The 21,304-nt window shown below is 39.4% G+C and overlaps 1 protein-coding gene across 2 annotated transcripts in view; it reads left to right on the forward strand.

Moving 5' to 3' along the window:
* The first annotated feature begins 4,092 nt into the window (after positions 1-4,092).
* Positions 4,093-21,304, forward strand: part of CFAP54 (cilia and flagella associated protein 54) — a 305,843-nt gene continuing 288,631 nt past the window's right edge. For both annotated transcript variants that reach the window (XM_068561127.1, XM_068561128.1), the window contains exons 1-3: positions 4,093-4,421; positions 12,954-13,059; positions 16,092-16,235. In XM_068561127.1, coding sequence (XP_068417228.1) covers positions 4,093-4,421; positions 12,954-13,059; positions 16,092-16,235 — 579 coding nt within the window. The remainder of the gene's footprint in view (positions 4,422-12,953; positions 13,060-16,091; positions 16,236-21,304) is intronic.

Below are 21,304 nucleotides of genomic sequence, written 5' to 3' on the forward strand. Positions count from 1 at the left end.
TGAAACTGTCCATGCACCAAAGTATTAAATTAGAAGCAATACTGCACTCCAGAGGAACTGCAGACATTTGTTCAAGCATCAGAGACTTAAAAGGTGCAGGGATATTACCATCCAGGATTGTGTAACACTGGTGAGGATGTTAGGTTTTGGAAATTTATATTCCCATCTGTCCTGGATAATGCTGCTGATGTCTTTGTTGTATATCCTTACTATACTGACTTCCACTGGTAGCCTGTAATAACTAAACCTGTTTAATTTACCCAAACAGTCTCTTTATCTGGTCTTTCTATTAGTCTGAATCTGCTATTGATATATTTTTTAAATTAATTTTTATTGGAGAATAGTTGCTTTACAATGTTGTGTTAGTTTCTACTGTACAGCAAAATGAATCAGCTATACATATACATATATCCCCTCTTTTTTGGATTTCCTTCCCATTTAGGTCACCACAGTGCATTAAGTAGAGTTCCCTGTGCTATACAGTATGTTCTCATTAGTTATCTATTTTATACATAGTATCAATAGCCTAAATATATCAATCCCAATCTCCCAATTCATTGCACCCCCCGCTTCCCCCTTGGTATCCATACCTTTGTTCTCTACATCTGTGTCTCTATTTCTTCTTTGTAAATAAGATCGCCTATACAAATTTTTTCAGATTCTACATATATGTGTTAATATATGATATTTGTTTTTCTCTTTCTGACCTACTTCACTCTGTATGACAGTCTCTAGAACGACCATGTAGTTCTAGAGACTGTCAATCCCACTACTGGCATATACCCAGAGAAACCATAATTCAAAAAGAAACATGCACCCCAATGTTCATAGTAGCACAATTTACAATAGCCAGGACACGGAAACAACCTAAATGTCCATCAATAGAGGAATGGATAAAGAAGCTGTGGTACATATATACAATGGAATATTACTCAGCCATAAAAAGGAACAAAATTGGGTCATTTGTAGAGACGTGGGATATCCTTCTAAATGTTCATCTTACTTTTTTTTTATTCACTCATTTATATACTCTGCCAGTGGCCAGTCTTCAGTGCTAGGTTATCACAGTAAATAGGCAAATCCCTATTGCAAGGATTTTTCTATTAATGAAGGACGGTTATGGTTCAGGACTAAAACATCACCGCCTCTAGAATCCTCTGTTCTCTCTCAAATCCCAAGCTTCTTCTTGGGGTTCTTACAGCATTTAAAAGATCTTTATCACAGCATATTTCACAGCATGCCTTCTTCGGGGTTAGTTGCATATGTGCCATCTGCTTCTTGCAGGGAATGTGCGGTTCACCTATGCATTTGTGACACACTAAAGGAATGGCTGTACTGGTTAGAAGAAAGTCATAGGTCCTGCTAACACCCAAGGGCAGGGGATTTTTACAAGGTCATGGATCATAGGCAGGGAGGTCAAGATTAGAGTGTGTTTTGTCATAGAAAGCCAAGCAAATAATGAAAAGAAACAATATTTCAAAAAGAACAAAAAACTAATTGAATACAGAAACTATTAATATGATCATACCTATATGTAATAAATAATTTTTAAAAGTAAAGACTTTTTAAAAAAGAAAAAGAAAAAGAGAAAAGAAATGGCTGTATTCCACTGAACAAAAGCATGAAGTTAAAAAAGTCTAAATATTAGGTAGTGAGGTAGGAAAGGGAGATCTTTGTGCTTTTTTAAAAAAAAATACCATATAAATGTACATTTCTGGGACAGTCCAAATGATTAACAACTAAATTAGGAATAGAAAGAGTATTAACTTTATTTAGTCTTTCTCTAACAGTAGCTTTAAATGATAAAGACTCTTGAATGGGCAAAAAGGATCCTTGCAGCCTGCAAAGACACTAATTATAAGGAAACAGCAATTTACATTATTTATAAGGAAGCTATTTACATTATTTAGCCCTGTCAGGCAGTTGCAGAGCTCTATTCTTTCACTACAGTAAAAAGAATAAAGCAAAGTGACAAGGAAAGAGAGAAGATATTCTAATAGCTGCATCTCATTACAAGAAAGATAACATCTCGAAAATGTTTTTTAAAATGATTTAAATATAATCTAAACGGAAGAAAATGGAAATATCCATCTTACCACAATGATGATTCAGAGTATAGCACCCATTTAAATATGCAGACAAGCTTTCAAAAACTACTGAAAGTTATGCATTGTTAACTTTAGTGTGTGCAAGGAGGGAAATGACTAAGACGCAATGTTTCATAATTCAAGTATTTGAATTTAATTAGTCACATTTTCTTTTACCAGTGACTTTGAAATGTGTCTGCACTATGAAAGCTTGTTTCTGAGAGCAGCCAGATCAAGCGGGGAGGAATCCACGTTATCTGTTTTATTTTTATTTTCTTTCCTCCTCTCTGACCACTTTAATTTACATTTATCCTGCAGCTTCACTTTCATCAATATAAAAGATAGTACTCAGTGGCAAATTACACCAGCTTTTGATCTGAAGTGGACACATCTGTTATGTAAGAACAAGGAGAAGATGAGAAGAGAAAGAATTTACCAAGCTGATTTTTTTAAAAGGTCTATTAATACTTTTTGTAAATGCTCCAAGGATAAATTATTTCTTTAGGCCTAAATTCTTTAAAGTCTTAACATTTTTCCTGCTCACTTAGAGACAAGATAAAATCTTGATCAAAGAAGATTTCTACATCCTGATTGGAGAATTGAATTCCTTTCAGTCTGGTGTCAGAGCACCTCGCTGCTTGCCAGGAAGGTTCTTGGGCCATAATTACCTGCCTTGAAAAGCAAAATCATCATCATTTGCCTTCAAAGAATATTAGAGTATAGTACACATGACATATTAGGCCAGCCTCACAAATTAGCACAGGTCCACAGAGTCTGCAAGAAATTAGGTCAGACCTGAAAGAAATCAGGCTGTGGAGCAATAAGCTTCTTAATCTTAAATGGGAAATTGGGCTCACAGGGTGTTACGGTTACTGTCTTTATTTATTTTTAAGTTTGACAGAACCAGTAACAGTTTTCAGTGTTAAAGACCTATTTTCCTAAGCCATCAAATATTTCTGATCCTTCTCTTAGATCATTTTTGGCACTGCATAATTTATAAAGAAAGCAAGTTCTGTACTGGTTGGAAACTCATACTTTAAATATATAAATAAACATACTATTGCCCATAATGCAGGGAAAGAAGAACTTCCCTTGCCCCCAAATATTTCCCTCGAGGCCATAGTTTCCCCTTCAGAAGCAAAGTCTCCTAAAATCCCTGTTTAAAATGCAAAAGTATTTAGAGAGTTAACACTTCAAGCATTAGTACACATTAATGTCCAAAGGTTAAGGCTGAGTAAAATGCTCATGAATTTAGAATATAGTGATAATTAGGATAAAGCTGAAATACAAATGAATAAACATAGAGTAATTGTAACTACTAGACACCAAAATCATCCACAGTTACAGACCTCAGGGTCCAAAAAGAGGGACCAGAATGGATCAGTTGCATGCACTTCATTCTTAAACTGCTGTCAGATATTACCCTAATTTCAATTCGACTGTTAAGCTTAGTCTTGGGGGATGGTCAATATAGCCTGTTCATTTTGAGCACAGGCTTTGGAGTCAGAGGCTGAGACCTGGTCCCTCACCCTACGGTTTACTCTGACCTTGGTCAAATGACTAACCTCCCTAAACTCTGGTTTCTTAAACTGTGAAATGGAGATACTAATAATATCCTAAATTGTAAAGCTATAACGATGATTAAATGAAGTAAATGAGATTATGTTCCAAATACTTAGAACAATGCCTGGCACATATTAATGATCATCATTATTAAGTGGTCGAAATGGAAAAAGTATAGTTTGGATTTGTGATCCTAAGTTTCTGGCACTCCTATTCGCTCTCTGCCCAGAACCTTCTCTCCTTTCTCATCTCATACAGCGGTGAGCCAGAGAGCAAAAGCACCTCAGGAGCAACATTGCTTTCTGGACCGGGTTTTTTCTTCCTTTGCCCCCCAGGGGCCGCTGTGTTTTCCCGAGAGCGCGAGGGATCCCTGGTTGCCACGAGACCGTCGCCAGGCAACCGCGTGTACACGCACTCTTGGTCAGGCCCGGGTCTGGTCAACATGGCGGCGCAAGGCACCTGTTCGACCTCTCCATCCAACGTGTCTCCCATGTCTGTGTCGCCGCCAGGACCGCCGCCGACCCCGCCCCCGACCTCGACTGCGATCTCGAAGTTCCCCCTGGAGTCAAAGGCGAGCTCTCTGAGCCCACTGCCTCGCTCGACCTGCCGCGAGGACTTGTTGCCCCTCGCAGTGTTTTATGGGCCGCTGGACGCTAAAAACCCACTCCTGGCCTCCTGTGAGAAGGAGATCCAGGAGTTGCTAGGCTTTATGAAGAGAAAGAAGGCTTTAGCTACAACGGAGGAACAGAAGCATGAGTTCCACCGGCGTTGGTAAGCAGAGGCAGGGCTCTGGGGTGGGCGCTGTCTGGAGAAGGGCAACTCCCAGGGCCAAAGGAGGAGATGCTTTTGAGGATGCAGGTGGTGGTCCCGGAGCTGGGTCAGTGTTGCGGACTCAGAACCTGGCCAAAGGGCCCTGGAGATATAAACAAAGTTTAAGAAGTGGAGACTCATTGCTATTACCATCCTTAATTGCTGGTAAATGTATCTTGGCTTCCTGCTCGGGTCAGAATAAAAATCAACAAAGAAATGTTTCATAACTCACCATTTCTGTTTCTGAGTGTCTTCTAATTGCTAATCCATGCCAATAAATTTTTGGCTCACTCACAGTTTTCACAACTTTCCATGTTGTGGGTACAATTTTGTATATGGAGGAAAAGGAATAACTTTGAGGTAGCTCAGGTTCATGAAGAAGTTAATTCTTGATGCCATGAAGTATGTCATTCCGTGAACATTTGTACTTTATTCCTTTTTATATTGTTACTAGGATCACAGTGACTTTTTCTTGATTTTGTGACTCATTTTGCACGTTTGCCTTTTTTTGGATTCTATCACCATGTTATTATCTTGAACTGCAGACTACCTGTTTTTAAGGTTCTTTCCTGTTTGTGTTACCATCTTTCTTTCCCAGTCAAAACACACTGCAAACTGAACAGCTAGAAATGTAGACAAGTGGCAAAGAATACCAGAATAGCCAATAGCTTCATCTTATATTTTTCATCCATGTATTTAATATGAAGAAATAGTTTTAACTTTTTATTATTCATTAATGCATTTAACTACATATTTATTGAGCACCTCCTAAATATCAGGTTCTATTCCAGGAACTAGGAAAACATTAAGTTAAAAGATATACAAATTCATAGCCTCATGGAGCATGTATTTTTGTGACTACAGACAGCCACTAAACAAGTATGTAAGGAAATTATTTTACAAGGAGGTAAGTGGGAGAAAACTAGAGCAGGGAGGAAGAGGAGGATATCAGATGGGTGTTATAATTTAAAATGGCATGGCAGGGAGCATGGTCAGGGAAAGTCAGGAAAAGTGACCTTTGAGAAAGATGAGAAGATGTTATGGTAGTAAGTGATGAGGATTTCTGTAGAAAGAGTCGGCCACACAGAGAGAATGGCAAGTGTAAAGGTCCTGGGGTGGGATTGTGACTGTGGGAAGGACAGGTTTCGGGCAGAAGTGAGGGAGATGAAGAGTTTAGTTTTTAGATATATTAAGATTGAGATGTAATTCACCATCCAGGCAGAGCTATTATGTAGGTAGTTGGACATTTGAGTCTGGAGGTCAGAGGAGAAGTACACTAGGATTCATCAGCATATTGATGATATTTAAGCTTTGACATTTGATGGAATAGCTAAGGGAGTGAGCATAGATGGAGAAGAGGAGAGTCCAAGGACTTAACCCTGGGACCCTCCAACATTGACAAGTTGGGAAGATAAGAAGAAACTGGCAGAGACTAAGAAGGAGCGGCTAAAGAGGTAGAGGAAAACCAGTAAGTGTGTGGTGTACTGGAAGCCAAGTAGAGAAAGTGTTTTAAGAAGGAAGGAATGATCAATCAACTGTGGCAAATCATGCTGATGGGCCAAGTAAGATGAGAACCAAGAACTGACTAAGGAAAGCACATTACGTAGCTAAGCTACATATATTTATATTGAAAATGTTTCTGTTTTGGTGCCTTAGATAGCAGTTTATCTTCCCATCTCCACTACCAACATTCCAGTTCAAACCATCTCAAATTTTCCCTGCAGCTACTTGAGTCTCAAATCTATCCTTCACATAGCAGTCAGGGTGACCTTTATAAATAAATCACCCACTCCCCTATCTAAAGACTTTTGTTTCCCTTTGCTTTTAGAATAAAACTAAGACTACTTCTGGTGTCTTCCAGGGTCTGAGGCTCCGGCCTTGCCTGCCTCTCTCATCTCAGCTCATCTCTCACTTCTCTCTCAGGACTTTACAGGGAAACAGATCCTTCTGTTTCTCACCCCAGGGACTTTATATTTGATGCCTCCTTTGTCTGAAATGTTCTTTTCTCAACTTTTCAAATATCTGGCTCCTTCTCTGCTTTCAGGTCTTAGCTCAGTTGTTACCTCCTTAGAGTGGCCTTTCATATCAAATGCAGGTTCACCCATCAATTTATACTTGTATTTATTTCTTTTCTTGTGTACTGTCTATCTCCCTGATTAGAATGTGTAAGCTCCCTGATGACGATGAGCCTCTTTTTCATTGCTCTAACACCTACCCTGAGGGTTGGGACATAGTGAACATTCAATGAATATTTGGCATTGAAAGAATTCAAGAATTATCCTTGCATTCTCAATAATTATAGACCTGGGTCAACTGGTAAATACAGTATCTGCCCCAACTTTAAACAGAGAGTCACAAACATTAAGGATTGACATGGACCTTTGCCATCTAACCTCTCACATATTTAGCCATTTATTTACAGAATAATTTTTTATTGAGTGCCTACTATATGCCAGGGCCTGCACTAGTCATGGGTTATACAGTGATAAACAAAATAGATATGGGAATCTGTGCTCATAGACAGAGGGAGATAGGTTGTGGTTTTTTTTTTTTTTTTTTTTTTTGGGAGATAGGCTTTTAGTGAGTCACTAAGTCAACACACAAACAAGGGCTATGAAGAAGCTACTGAGAGCTTATAAGTGCCAGGTATTGCACTAAGTGCTGGGGATACAGCAATGAACCAGACAAAAATCCCTGCTCTCTTGGTGCTTATATTCTAGAGGGGGAAATAGACAGTAAACATATAAAAGAAGTAATTTTATGGTGACCTAGAAAATGATAAATGTTAGGGAGAAAAAGAGAGGAAGGGTTATGGAGTGGGAGACAGGAGGTTGCAATTTTCAATAAGGTGGTTGGAGTAGATAACACTTGAGCATAGGCTTAACGGCAACACAGCGGAGACCTGCCTTCAAAGGAATGGTGAAGGAGGTGACATTAAGTTGAGATTAGAAGGATGCCTGGCAGTAGGGCTTCCCTGGTGGCGCAGTGATTAAGAATCTGCCTGCCAATGCAGGTGACACGGGTTCGATCCCTGGTCCAGGAAGATCCCACATGCCACGGAGCAACTAAGCCTGTGCACCACAACTACTGAGCCTGTGCTCTAGAGCCCACGAGCCACAACTGCTGAAGCCCGAGCGCCTAGAGCCCGTGCTCAGCAGCAAGAGAAGCCACCGCAATGAGAAGACCTCGCACCGCAACGAAGAGTAGCCTCTGCTCGCCACAACTAGAGAAGGCCCACGCCTGGCAGTCAACCAGCAAGGAGAGAGGATAAACAGAGGGAACAAACATGTGGGACGATCTTGGCAGGAAAGAGTCGGGGGCTTTTGGAGGAATGGACAGAGGCCTGTCTAGCACAGTGTGGAGAGTGTGGGTGCAGTGGTATGAGATGAGATTCGAGGAGTAGGTAGGGCTGTGGAAGGTTTTAGAGGCCATTTATAGAGTCTGCATTTATTCCAAATGCAACGGGAGACCATTGCCTAGTTTTTGGCTAAGAATTAACCTTATGTGATTTTTGTTTTAAAATATTTTGGTGACTTTGTCCAAATGCGGCAATGATGGCAATGTGGAGACCAGTTAGGAGTACAGGAGGTAGGAGTTGCTTTTATAACATATTTAACAGATGGTTATTTTTTAAAATCAAAAATTGTTTCTTTTTATAACTATAGGAACTTCTGTAAGCATAAAAATTCGTTTTATCTAAAATATAGATTTTGATCATATCAGCAATGTCCTTAAATTTAGAGTGTGATATATTTTAGAGGTATGCTTTTGTTACAAGCACATAAAATTTTGATATTCTGTTTATACAGTTATGATTTTTGTTTTAGAAAATTCTAAGTATTCAACAGCAGCTATAATCGAATAGCAACCCAAAATATATTAACATTCTTTTCTTAAATGATGTACATTACATAGTATGTATTATATTTTCCTTACTTAATTATTATGTAAGCCATTCCCAATGAGCAGTCTTAACTTGAACTTATGGTACACTTAAAAAAAAAATTCTCTTATTATATAACCTTGATTGATTTAACGAAGCTGGTATTTTTCTTTTATGAGTAACAAACCTACTCATCATTATCTCATCTGTAAGGTTTGGAAGAATTAACTCTTTCATCTACATAATTTAAGAATTCTATCAAAATTTGGTGAATTTCTTGGATTCATTACATTTATTCTAATACTATAGCATTTTATGAAGCAGCAAATGAATGTAAAAAGGGTAAAACAAACAAACAAACAAAGCAAAACACATTTACCTTTTTAAACTTCTATGGGCTGTATTTGCCACACTCTTTATTTGGCATGGTTATTTACTACATGGTACATGTATATATTTTCCTACGCCTAAATATTATTAATCAGTCCATGAAGGTAGGAATACCCTGTACCCCCTCTTCCCTTGTCACTCAGTCATTATCATTTAATTACCTGAATGAATTAATTGACATGTTTTTGTTGAGGTTGTTCCATTAATACCCCAACATGTACATGGTAAATATTGATACTAGAACCATCTTCAGTCCTTAAGTTTAGCTTCCTGTCTGTATTAGTCAGCTTGAGCTACTAATTACTAACTAGTAATTACTAATTAGTCAGTTTGGGCTGCCATAACAAAATACCGTAGACTGGGTGGCTTAAGCAACAGAAATTTGTTTTCTCACAGTTCTGGAGGCTAAAAGTCCCAGACAGGGGTCTGGCAGGATCAGTTTCTGGTGAGAGCTCTCTTCCTGGCTTGCAGATGTCCACTTTATTCTCATATAGCCTTTCCTCTGTGCAAGCACAGAGAGACAGAGACCGGGCGGGTAGAGAGAGAGAGAGAGAGGGAGAGAGAGAGAGAGAACAAGCTCTCTGGTGTCTCTTTTTAGAATGGATTAATCCCAGCGGACCAGGGCCCCACCCTTATGACCTCATTTAACCTTAATTACTTCCTTAGAGTCTCCCTCTCCAAATACAGCTACACTGTGGATTAGGGCTTCAACATATGAATTTTGAGGGGACGCACACATTCAGTCCGTAACACCATTCTTATCTAGAAATTTATGAGATAGGATTGGACGACTGCTAAGAGAAATTTGGATTTTTCCTAGAAGCATTAATAATTTCCGAGAGAGGGGGAAGGAGTAAATATTAACTAAATGAGTGAACAAAACAGGCAGTGATCTGCTACCCTTTGAATTCTGATCAGAAACCATGTAGGAAGCATAGCCCTAAACTGACTGGGTATTTGAACCCTGGAACTCTCTATAGAAAAGCAAAAAAAAATAAGAACAAGGAATTCTTTTCCCTAGTCATTTATTTATTCATTCGTTCATTCATTCTTTCAACAAGTATGTATTGAGTACTGACATGTACTAGGTATTCACTACTCTTGGGGGCTGGGCAATGAATAGTATACATGAGGTCCTTGCCCTCAGGGAGTTCATATTCCAGAGGACTGGAAGGCCCAGTAATATACTGGCTACGAGCATGATGCACCCTGCCTCAGTAGACGCAGCCTCGTAGACTGGAAGGCTACGAGCATAGATGCACCCTGCCTCAGTTTCATCAACTGTATATTTGGGATACTGATATTACCCATCTCAGTTGTTGTGAAAATGAAATGAAAAATATTCATGTTGGCAAAAGACCCAGAATAGGCAAAACAATGTTGAAGAAGAACAAAGTTGGAGGACTGACACTACCTGACTTCAAGACTTACTATAAAGCTACACTAACCAAGACAGCGTGGTATGGCAAAAGAATGGACAAATAGATCAAAGGCACAGAATAAAGAGCCCAGACTGACGTAAATATAGTCAACTGGTCTTTCACAATGGAGTAATGGCAATACAATGGAGCAAAGACAGTCTTTTTAACAATGGTGCTGGAACAACTGGACATGCACTTGTGAAAAATTGAATCTAGACACAGACTTTTACACCCTTCCCAAAATTAACTCAAAATGGATCACAAACCTAAATGTAAAATGCAATGCTGTAAAACTCCTAGAAGATAATGTAGGAGAAATCTAGATGACCGCGGGTTTGGCAATGACTTTTAAGATACAACACCAAAGGCATGATCCATGAAAGAAAGAATTGATAAACTGGACTTCATTAAAGTTAAAATTTTCTACCCTGTGAAAGACACTGTCAAGCGAATGAAAGCCAAGCCACAGACTGAGAGAAAATACTTGCAAAAAGACATATCTGATAAAGGACTATTATCCAAAATATACATAGACCTCTAGAAACTCAGCATTAGGAAAACAAACAACCTGATTTAAAAAATGAGCCAAAAACCTTAACAGACATCTACCCAAGGAAGATATACAAATGGCAAATAAATATATGAAAAGATGCTCTAAATCATATGTTATCAGGCAGATGCAAGTTAAAACAACAAGATGCCACTACACACCTATTAGAATGACCAAAATCCAGAACAATGACAACACCAAATGCTGACAAGGATGTGGGTCAACAGGAAAATTCTCATTCACAGCTGGTGGAAATGCAAAGAGGTACAGCCACTTTTGAAGACAGCTTGATGTTTTCTTACAAAACTAAACACACTCTTACCATATAATCCAGCAGTTGTGATCTTTGGTATTTACCCAAAGGAGTTGAAAACTTATGTCCATATGAAAATCTGCACATGGATGTTAATAGCAGCTTTATTCAAATTGCTAAGACTTGGATACAAACAAGATGTCTCTCAGTAAGTAAACTGATAAAACTGTGGTATATACAGACAATGGAATATTATTCAGTGCTACAGGAAATGAGCTATCAAGCCATGGAAAAAACATGGGTGAATCTTACATGCAGATTACTAAGTGAAAGAAGCCAATCTGAAAATGCTACATACTATATGATTCCAACTATATGACATTTTGAAAAAGGCAAAACCATGGAGAGAGTAAAAAGTTCAATGGTTGCCTGGGGTTAGTGGGGAGGGAGTGATGAACAGGCAGAGCACAGGCGATTTTTAGGGCAGTGAAACTACTCTGTATGATACAGTGGTGGACACATGTCATTATACATTTGTCCAAACCCATAGAATGGACAACACCAAGGATAAACACTAATGTAAACTATGGACACTGGGTGATAATGATGTGTCAGTGTAGGTTCATTAATTGTTAACAAATGTACCACTTTGGAGGGTGATGTTGATAATGGAGGAGGCTGTGCCTGTGCAGCAGACGGGGGTATACAGGGAGTCTCTGTACTTTCTGCTTAGTTTTTCTGTGGACTTAGAACTACTCTAAAAAATAAAGTCAATTTAAAAAAATGCATACAAAGAGTATAGGCCTAATGTTCATAGCAGCAGTATTTATAATAGCTAAGATATGGAAACAACCTGTGTCCTTCAACAGTTGAATGGATAAAGAAGATGTGATACACACACACACACACACACACACACGTGCACGCACAATGGATTATTACTCAGCCATAACAAAGAATAAAATCTTGCCATTTGCAACAACATGGATAGACTTGGAGGGCATTATGCTAGGTGAAAGAAGTCAGACAGAGAAAGACAAATACTGTATAATATCACTTATATATGGAATCTAAAAAATACGACAAACCAGTGAATATAACAAAAAAGAAACGGACTCCCAGACATAGAGAACAAACTAGTGGTTTGTTCTAGAAGGGCGGAGGGGAAAGATGGAGGTAGGGGATTAAGAGGTACAAACTACTATGTATAAAATAAATAAGCTAGAAGGATATATTGTACAGCACAGGAAATATAGTCAATATTTGATAATAACTATAAATGGAGTATAGCCTTTAAAAATTGTGAATCACTATATTGTACATCTAAAACTTATATAATATTATAAATCAACTATACCCCAATAAAAAATAGTAAAATTAAAAAAATAAAATCATTAAAAATGCATATAAAGAACTATCAGTGCTTGGTATAAAGGAAACAATACTTTTAACCATAATTACATTTATCAATAATTAGACATTAACAATAAAGCACATTAAAAAGAGCATGGACTTCCCTGGTGGCACAGTGGTTAAGAATCCGCCTGCCAATGCAGGGTACACGGGTTCAAGCCCTGGTCTGGGAAGATCCACATGCCGCGGAGCAACTAAGCCCGTGCGCCACAACTACTGAGCCTGTGCTCTAGAGCCCATGCGCCACAACTACTGAGCCTGCACTCTAGAGCCCCCGAGCCACAACTACTGAAGCCCACGTGCCACAACTATTGAAGCCCGGGTGCCTAGAGCCCCTGCTCCGCAACGAGAAGCCACTGCAATGAGAAGCCCACGCACCACAACGAAGAGCAGCCCCCACTCGCCGCAACTAGAGAAAGCCTGTGCAAAGCAAGGAAGACCCAACGTGCCAAAAATAAATAAATTTATAAAAAACCCCACCTGAATACTTAAAAAGAGCACAAGGTAAGTTTTTAAGGATTGCTTGCTAATTTAGGTTTCCTGCTGACTCTGAGGATATCATTTTACTTTATGATTTTTACAGTGCCACCTCTTTGTTTAATATCTGGACCAAATACGCCCCCCGGCTGCCAGCTGCCTATTACAACGAAAAGCTTCTGAAGGTTGGAGATAGACTTTGTGAAATGAAAGTAAGTACCTCCGGAGTAAAAAGAGACCAAATGAAACTCATTTGGCTAATTATTATCTTTTTGATTTGATACCATTCCTATTTTACATGATTTGATTTTTTTTCTTAGAAAAATATAAGGGAATACATAAAAATTTTAATGAGGCACAGTAACCAAAAAAGTGTACACTTTAAAATTTTGTGGTTGGGATTCTCCAGAGGTGAGAGATTCCTGAACAGAAAGGCGGTTGGCGGAGCATAAGCACAGCCCCTAGTTAACAGAGGGTGTGGTAGGCGCCCGACAGGAAATGCTGAGTCATCATGTTCCTACCTTATACAAAGGAGCCCAGACACCACTTCCTGTTGTTTTTCACATGGCTGGCCTTGCCCAGCAGACAACTCTCATAGCTCCTGGCCTTGCTGCTATGTTGCTTGCTTCCCGGTGCCTTGTTTTAATGACTTTCAGCTCCTTCTTTACATTTTGCTGTATGTATCAGTAATTACAGCGGTCATTCCATACATAGCCTGTTTCTTGCTCAGTGTTGTATTCCGACCGAGTTTGTGCCCTTTTTCTAGTTCTGTATCAATGCGGAGGTATTGGATTGCTGTGGACTCACGGACTTAGTTTGATAAGACCACACCATGGCTGGGTTTTCAGTGAACGAAAACGTGAATTTTCCCCCTAAGCTCTGGCACAGGCCCAAATTATTCCAAATTAAATATGAGTCTTTGGCACACGTGGGATCCTTGGACCAAGAGTTTTTTTATACAAAGTAATTTTACGCCAGACACCGGCAGTATTCAGTTTGTTACCGAGCCAGGTCCATTTTCCCCATGCAGAGAGAGCCAAATGCTGAGCCGCTGAGGTTTGCAGCAGAGAAAGAGTTTATTCACAAGGCAGCCAAGCGAAGAACGAGTCTCAGATCCGCCTCCCCTAAGGCGAGGGAGTTGGGATATTTACGAGATATAAGCAGAGTGGTTTTAGGCACGTGGAAAGATGACTGGAGGCAGGGAAAAAGGTGAGGTAGTCGGTGTTCTGCGCAGGTGCATCTAGGCTACGTGCTTCTGTGTAGCAAAATGGAGGCGTCTAGCAGGACCGGAGGGCGGAGTTTTCCAGCCTCTGACGTCAAAAGGCCATTCAAGGGACACCTGCGCAGGCCCAGTTTTAGGGTCGGTGGTCCCAACCAGCCCCAGCCGGCTCGCCGTGGGCAAGAGCTGACTGCAAGTTCCTGTGAAACAGCTGAGCTGCGTGAAGCTGGAAAGTTATGCAGTTTAAGAGAGGAAAAAAGAAAGAGGAAAAAACAAAACAAAAACTAAAGCGGGCTTCATCAGTGAAGGTAGTTCACAAGCAAAGGGGTTTTACCAAGCCGTTCCCTTATCTGTTCTGTAAGACAAGTTTACGAATTTCTATTTGTCATGAGCTTCCGTTAACTCCGTGGGGGCAGTTTCAAGTCTTCTCAATCTACAGTTTCTCAGCTTCATTTCCCTCCTCCATTTCTGTTTTCTGGACTTGAATCTTTTTGGTCTGGGAGGGAAAGTTACCAAATAGAGGCTAAGATGTGGAGGAACTTTCATAAGGAAGCACCAAGATCTATTTTCTGCTGCCCAAATTAGAGAATCATCTTAGCTCCATGTAATTGGACCATACAGAGTTTGGAAAACCACAGGAAAAAAACCCAGGTGAGATCTAACTTGTAAGCTATATTCATGTGAAGTTTTGACCAGAATTAGAGGCGTGCCCCCTTACTTTTTACGCTTCTCCGCAACATAGTAAGAAGCTGGTGATACACAGCCCAGTTTGGGGTGGTTTGAGGAGTATCCAGGTGGGTGGAGGGAAGAAGAAGGAGCATTTTACAGGTTGATAAAGCAAGTTGATGTTGGGTAGTGGCTAAGGATTCAGAATATTTCAGGTAGGATATTTACAAATTTACTTAGAGGAACAAAGAAAAGGTTTTAACTACTTTTCAGTGATGGGAAAGTGGGCTGGTAAAGGTATTTGTAATCCTGGAAACAAACTTGAGTGGTTACTTTGGTTTGTAGAATCTATTTTTATTTTAGTTACAGTAGAACTCATCTTGTTGGACCACTCTTGTTTTGAACCTAGATTTGAACTCATTATGTGAATCAAATTAGAGCGAAAAGATTCAGAATTAATTAGTGAGCAAGTAACAAGTCAATAGAAATAGAAACAAAACAGCGTTTGACTGTGGTGCCTCCTGAGGGGCGAGGTCACCCAATAGGCAGTTCACACCCAGGGCAGCTGCTTTTCCTGGAAACACAGTTGCAGGGGAGGAAGCAGAGAAAGGGTTGCAGCTGAGTCATATGTAAAACCCTGCTCACATCCACCGCCCTGAAACTCTCCAGGTCACCTGTGCCCCGTGGGCTTCAGAAATGAGGCATCTGACTTTCTAATTGGAACATAAGCATGAAATAGAACTAACAAGAGTCATGGCGGCGCAGACTTTTTTGATTCGTCCTGATATAACTTCAGAGACTGTCGACAGATCAGCCAGCTCATCCCCTGCATTTTTCTCTTCTCCCTTCTTTCTTTCCTTCCTTCCTTTTTTCTTTTTTCTCCCTCCCTTCTTTTCTCCCTCCTTCCCCCTTTTGTCCCTCCCTTTCCTACTCTTTCTTTCTTTTTTGGAGCTTAGGAGGTATCAGAGAAGCAGGGCTGGTTATGCAACTCCTCTACCTCTCTCACTGAGTTTGTGGGTTACCATGATCTGTTGAGGTTAAACCTTTGGTTTTTGAGTATATCCAGGTTATTACCACACACAATGCCCTGGTGAATATTCCCATCTTTGAGGTCATGATGGTCTCATCTCACAATTGGCTTGTTGTGAGGAGAATTAAATGAAATAATGCACATGCATTGCCAAGTACAATGTCTATTAAGTTTGTGTTTGGAAATAGTAGTGATAATGGTGTCATGGTGATAGTAATAGTAATAATCAACATTGACACTATTAATAATAATATAAATATTACCTAATTTTAATAATGATAAGCAAAATGATATTTTGAAAACTTCATCAAGTCCTCTTTTTATTTCAGGAATATAAATTGGCCCTTTTACAGTGCTATGGGAGATATCTTCAGCAGTTCAGCATCAACTTTGACGAGAATAAAGCAGATGTGAACCAATTCAAAAGTGTCTTTTTTCCAAAAGGCTTTGAAGACAAAAGTGCTGCGCATACGGTAAGATGAAAGCAGTAACTAAAATAGCTACCATTTATGATTATGCAATAGTCTGTCCTTTACTTGACAGCTCCTAAATGTCTTTCATTTGCTTAGCATGGTATTTACTTGTGTGCTGTAAGTTACTTAATAAATATTTTCTGTGCTGGATGAGAAAGTGCACTTATTAAATTTTGTAAAGATGCTTTGGAGATTGTGTCACTATAATCACTTATTCATCCAGGAGACAGTATTTATTATTATTATTATAACTAGTATTGGTAGAATGCTTTTAGTCTACAAAATACTTTAGAAAACATTGGATCCTCACAATAACTCTATGAGTTAGATACTGTTATTATCCCTATTGTACAAGAGAGAAAAAGAAAGCTAATCACACAGTATAATAAGTAGTGGCTCTGGAGAGGAAACATAGATCTTTTGATACAAAAGAAATTTTATGCTTTTTTCTAGTATACCAGTATTATTATGTTAATTGCTACCAATGAGTCACTGGTGGAGCAGTTACCATGTGCTAGGTAGTATTCTAAATGCATTATATGAATTGTTATCTTGCAGCCTCATTGTAGTCCTAAGAGACGGGTACTATTATGCCTCTTTTACAGATGAAGAAACTGAGGCTTATTGGAGAGTGAGAAACCTAGCCCCCTTAAAGCAGTGGGCAGAGCTGGTGTTTGAACCCTAATCAGTCTGACTGCAAGGCTATGTTATTCCAAATTTAATGATTATTCTAGGCCTTGGAAACAACATGTGGTTTAATAAGCAGAAAAGCTCAAGCATGTTTGAAGGCACATTCAGTTTGCGTGTAACATAGGTACATGAATGAGAATACTGGGCAATGTGAGTGGGTGCTTAAATTGTATGGTGGGGACCGGTGGGGATCCTGATACCAACAAATAATTCTTGGGACACCAGGTGAATGTCCTATAGTTCAACTCTATTCTGACTATCTACCCAGAGACAGTGTCAGATCCCACAGGTTAAGGGTTCAGTGTTACAAAACCACTCCCGGCTGCACCCCACCCCCTCCCACTTCAGATGCCAGTTGCAAGCTCAGGTCATTACCTGTACTTCTGACTGCCTGGCTATAAATCAGAGGTCCCTGCGACCCCCTCCTTGGGCCCCGATAATTTGCTGCAGTGGTTCACAGAACTCGTGGAAACATTTTACTTACTAGATTACAGGTTTATTGTAAAAGGATATAATATAACTCAGCAACAGCCAGAGGGAAGAGATACATAGAGCAAGGCGTGGGGAAAGGGTGCGGGGCTTCCATGGCCTCTGCAGACACACCACTCTCCCAGCACCTCCACGTGTTCATCACCCTGGACGCTTCCCAAACCCCATCCTTTTGGGTTTTTATGGAGGATTCATAGCATAGTCATGATTGATTGAATCATTGGCCATTGGTGATAGATTCAACTTCCAGCCCCTCCCCCCTTCCCTGGAGGTCAGGGGCTGGGACTGAAAGTGCTAAACCTCTAATCACATGGTTGGCTCCACAGGCAACTAACCTCCATCCTTAGGCACTTTCCAAAAGTACCTCATGAACATAACAGAACATATCTTTGTCACTCTTAACACTTAGGAAATTCCGAGGGTTTTGGGACAGCTAGGAACTGTGGATGAAGACCAGATACATGTGAGAAATATATTTTGGCCAACTGAATGACCAAATACATATTTCTTATAAACCGTAATATCCCAGTGCCCCATTGGGAAGAGTGCTGAATGAAAAGTTTGAATTTTTAAGGCCCCTCCTATATCACCCTGGTCCAGGCTTCCATATCTCTCTCTTACACTGTTGAATTATTCTGCTTCCATTTCCACTCAGCCTCCCCAGCTGTGAAACCAACTACATGGTGGCTAAAAATAGTTTACATGCATCCAAGCAGGAAGTCCGCCTGGTAGAGTAAGGGTCACTTGTGTGACGAAGGCTCTCCACTCCCAGTAGTACTGATGACTCTCTAGCCAGAATCTCTCTTCTGAACTCCCCATCTATCCAGTTAACATCATAAAGATCTCACACTCGACGTGTCCAAAACTGAACTCATCTTTTTTTCTTCCATAATTGACTCCAGCCAGTAACCCAAGCAGGAAACCGTTGCAGACCTCTTCCGCTCTCTTACCTCCCACTTCTTTTTTAACATCTTTATTGGAGTATAATTGCTTTACAATGGTGTGTTAGTTTCTACTCTATAACGAAGTGCATCAGCTATACATAAACATATATCCCCATATCTCCTCCCTCTTGTGTCTTCCTCACCCTCCCTATCCCACCCCTCTAGGTGGACACAAAGCACCGAGCTGATCTCCCTGTGCTATGCGACTGCTTCCCACTAGCTATCTATTTCATGTTTGGTAGTGTATATATGTCACTGCCACTCTTTCACTTCGTCCCAGCTTACCCTTCCCCCTTCCATGTCCTCAAGTCCATTCCCTACGTCTGCGTCTTTATTCCTGTCCTGCCCCTAGGTTCTTCAGAACAATTTTTTCTTTTTTAGATTCCATATATATGTGTTAGCATACGGTATTTGTTTATCTCTTTCTGACTTACTTCACTCTGTATGACAGTCTGTAGGTCCATCCACCTCACTACAAATAATTTCGTTTCTTTTTATGGCTGAGTAATATTCCATTGTATATATGTGCCACATCTTCTTTATCCACTCATTTGTGGATGGACACTTAGGTTGCTTCCATGTCCTGGCTATTGTAAATAGAGCTGCAATGAACATTGTGGTACATGGCTTTTTTTTTTTTTTTTTTTTTTGATGAAAGTTCATAATAATGCAGTTGACAAGAAAATTAGTTATTTCTGAGATATACATTTTAAAGTAATAACTAGGATTATTACTTATAACATTATACCAGAACATATAAGATTTTTAGAAATTTCATGTAATGTCTGAAACATTTATATTAACATATTTCCATACAAATACAAATATAAGATTTTTAGAAATTTCATGTAATGTCTGAAACATTTATATTAACATATTTCCATACAAATAACCCAATGAAAGTTTAGTATTAGTTGTTTTGTTTGTTTGTTTTTTTATACTGCAGGTTCTTATTAGGCATCAATTTTATACACATCAGTGTATACATGTCAATCCCAGTCGCCCAATTCAGCACACCACCATCCCCACCCCACCGCAGTTTTCCCCCCTTGGTGTCCATATGTCCATTCTCTACATCTGTGTCTCAACTTCTGCCCTGCAAACCGGCTCATCTGTACCATTTTTCTAGGTTCCACATACATGCATTAATATACGATATTTGTTTTTCTCTTTCTGACTTACTTCACTCTGTATGACAGTCTCTAGATCCATCCACTTCTCAACAAATGACTCAATTTCATTCCTTTTTATGGCTGAGTAATATTCCATTGTATATATGTACCACAACTTCTTTATCCATTCATCTGTTGATGGGCATTTAGGTTGCTTCCATGACCTGGCTATTGTAAATAGTGCTGCAATGAACATTCGGGTGCATGTGTCTTTTTGAATTACGGTTTTCTCTGGGTATATGCCCAGTAGTGGGATTGCTGGGTCATATGGTAATTCTATTTTCAGTTTTTTAAGGAACCTCCATATTGTTCTCCATAGTGGCTGTATCAATTTACATTCCCACCAACAGTGCAAGAGGGTTCCCTTTTCTCCACACCCTCTCCAGCATTTGTTGTTTGTAGATTTTCTGATGATGCTCATTCTAACAGGAGTGAGGTGATACCTCATTGTAGTTTTGATTTGCATTTCTCTAATAATTAGCGATGTTGAGCATCTTTTCATGTGCTTCGTGGCCATCTGTATGTCTTCTTTGGAGAAATGTCTATTTAGGTCTTCTGCCCATTTTTGGATTGGGGTGTTTGTTTCTTTAATATTGAGCTGAATGAGCTGTTTATATATTTTGGAGATTAATCCTTTGTCCGTTGATTCGTTTGCAAATATTTTCTCCCATTCCGAGGGTGGTCTTTTCGTCTTGTTTATGGTTTCCTTTGCTGTGCAAAAGCTTTGAAGTTTCATTAGGTCCCATTTGTTTATTTTTGTTTTTATTTCCATTACTCTAGGAGGTGGATCAAAAAAGATCTTGCTGTGATTTATGTCAAAGAGTGTTCTTCCTATGTTTTCCTCTAAGAGTTTTATAGTGTCCAGTCTTATATTTAGGTCTCTAATCCATTTTGAGTTTATTTTTGTGTATGGTGTTAGGGAGTATTCTAATTTCATTCTTTTACATGTAGCTGTCCAGTTTTCCCAGCACCACTTATTGAAGAGACTGTCTTTTCTCCATTGTATATCTTTGCCTCCTTTGTCATAGATGAGTTGACCATAGGTGCGTGGGTTAATCTCTGGGCTTTCTATCTCGTTCCATTGATCTATGTTTCTGTTTTTGTGCCAGTACCATATTGTCTTGATTACTGTAGCTTTGTGGTATAGTCTGAAGTCAGGGAGTCTGATTCCTCCAGCTCCATTTTTTTCCCTCAAGACTGCTTTGGCTATTCGGGGTCTTTTGTGACTCCATACAAATTTTAAGATGATTTGTTCTAGCTCCGTAAAAAATGCCATTGGTAATTTGATAGGGATTGCATTGAATCTGTATATTGCTTTGGGTAGTATACTCATTTTCACAATGTTGATTCTTCCAATCCAAGAACATGGTATATCTCTCCATCTGTTGGTATCGTCTTTAATTTCTTTCATCAGTGTCTTATAGTTTTCTGCATACAGGTCTTTTGTCTCCCTAGGTAGGTTTATTCCTAGGTATTTTATTCTTTTTGTTGCAATGGTAAGTGGGAGTGTTTCCATAATTTCTCTTTCAGATTTTTCATCATTAGTGTATAGGAATGCAAGAGATTTCTGTGCGTTAATTTTGTATCCTGCAACTTTACCATATTCATTCATTAGCTCTAGCAGTTTTCTGGTGGCAGTTTTAGGATTCTCTATGTATAGTATCATGTCATCTGCAAACAGTGACAGTTTTACTTCTTCTTTTCCAATTTGTATTCCTTTTATTTCTTTTTCTTCTCTGATTGCCGTGGCTAGGACTTGCAGAACTATGTTGAA

This window comes from Eschrichtius robustus, chromosome 13 (genome assembly GCF_028021215.1).
Source record: "Eschrichtius robustus isolate mEscRob2 chromosome 13, mEscRob2.pri, whole genome shotgun sequence".
In the NCBI taxonomy this organism is placed as follows: Eukaryota; Metazoa; Chordata; class Mammalia; order Artiodactyla; family Eschrichtiidae; genus Eschrichtius; species Eschrichtius robustus.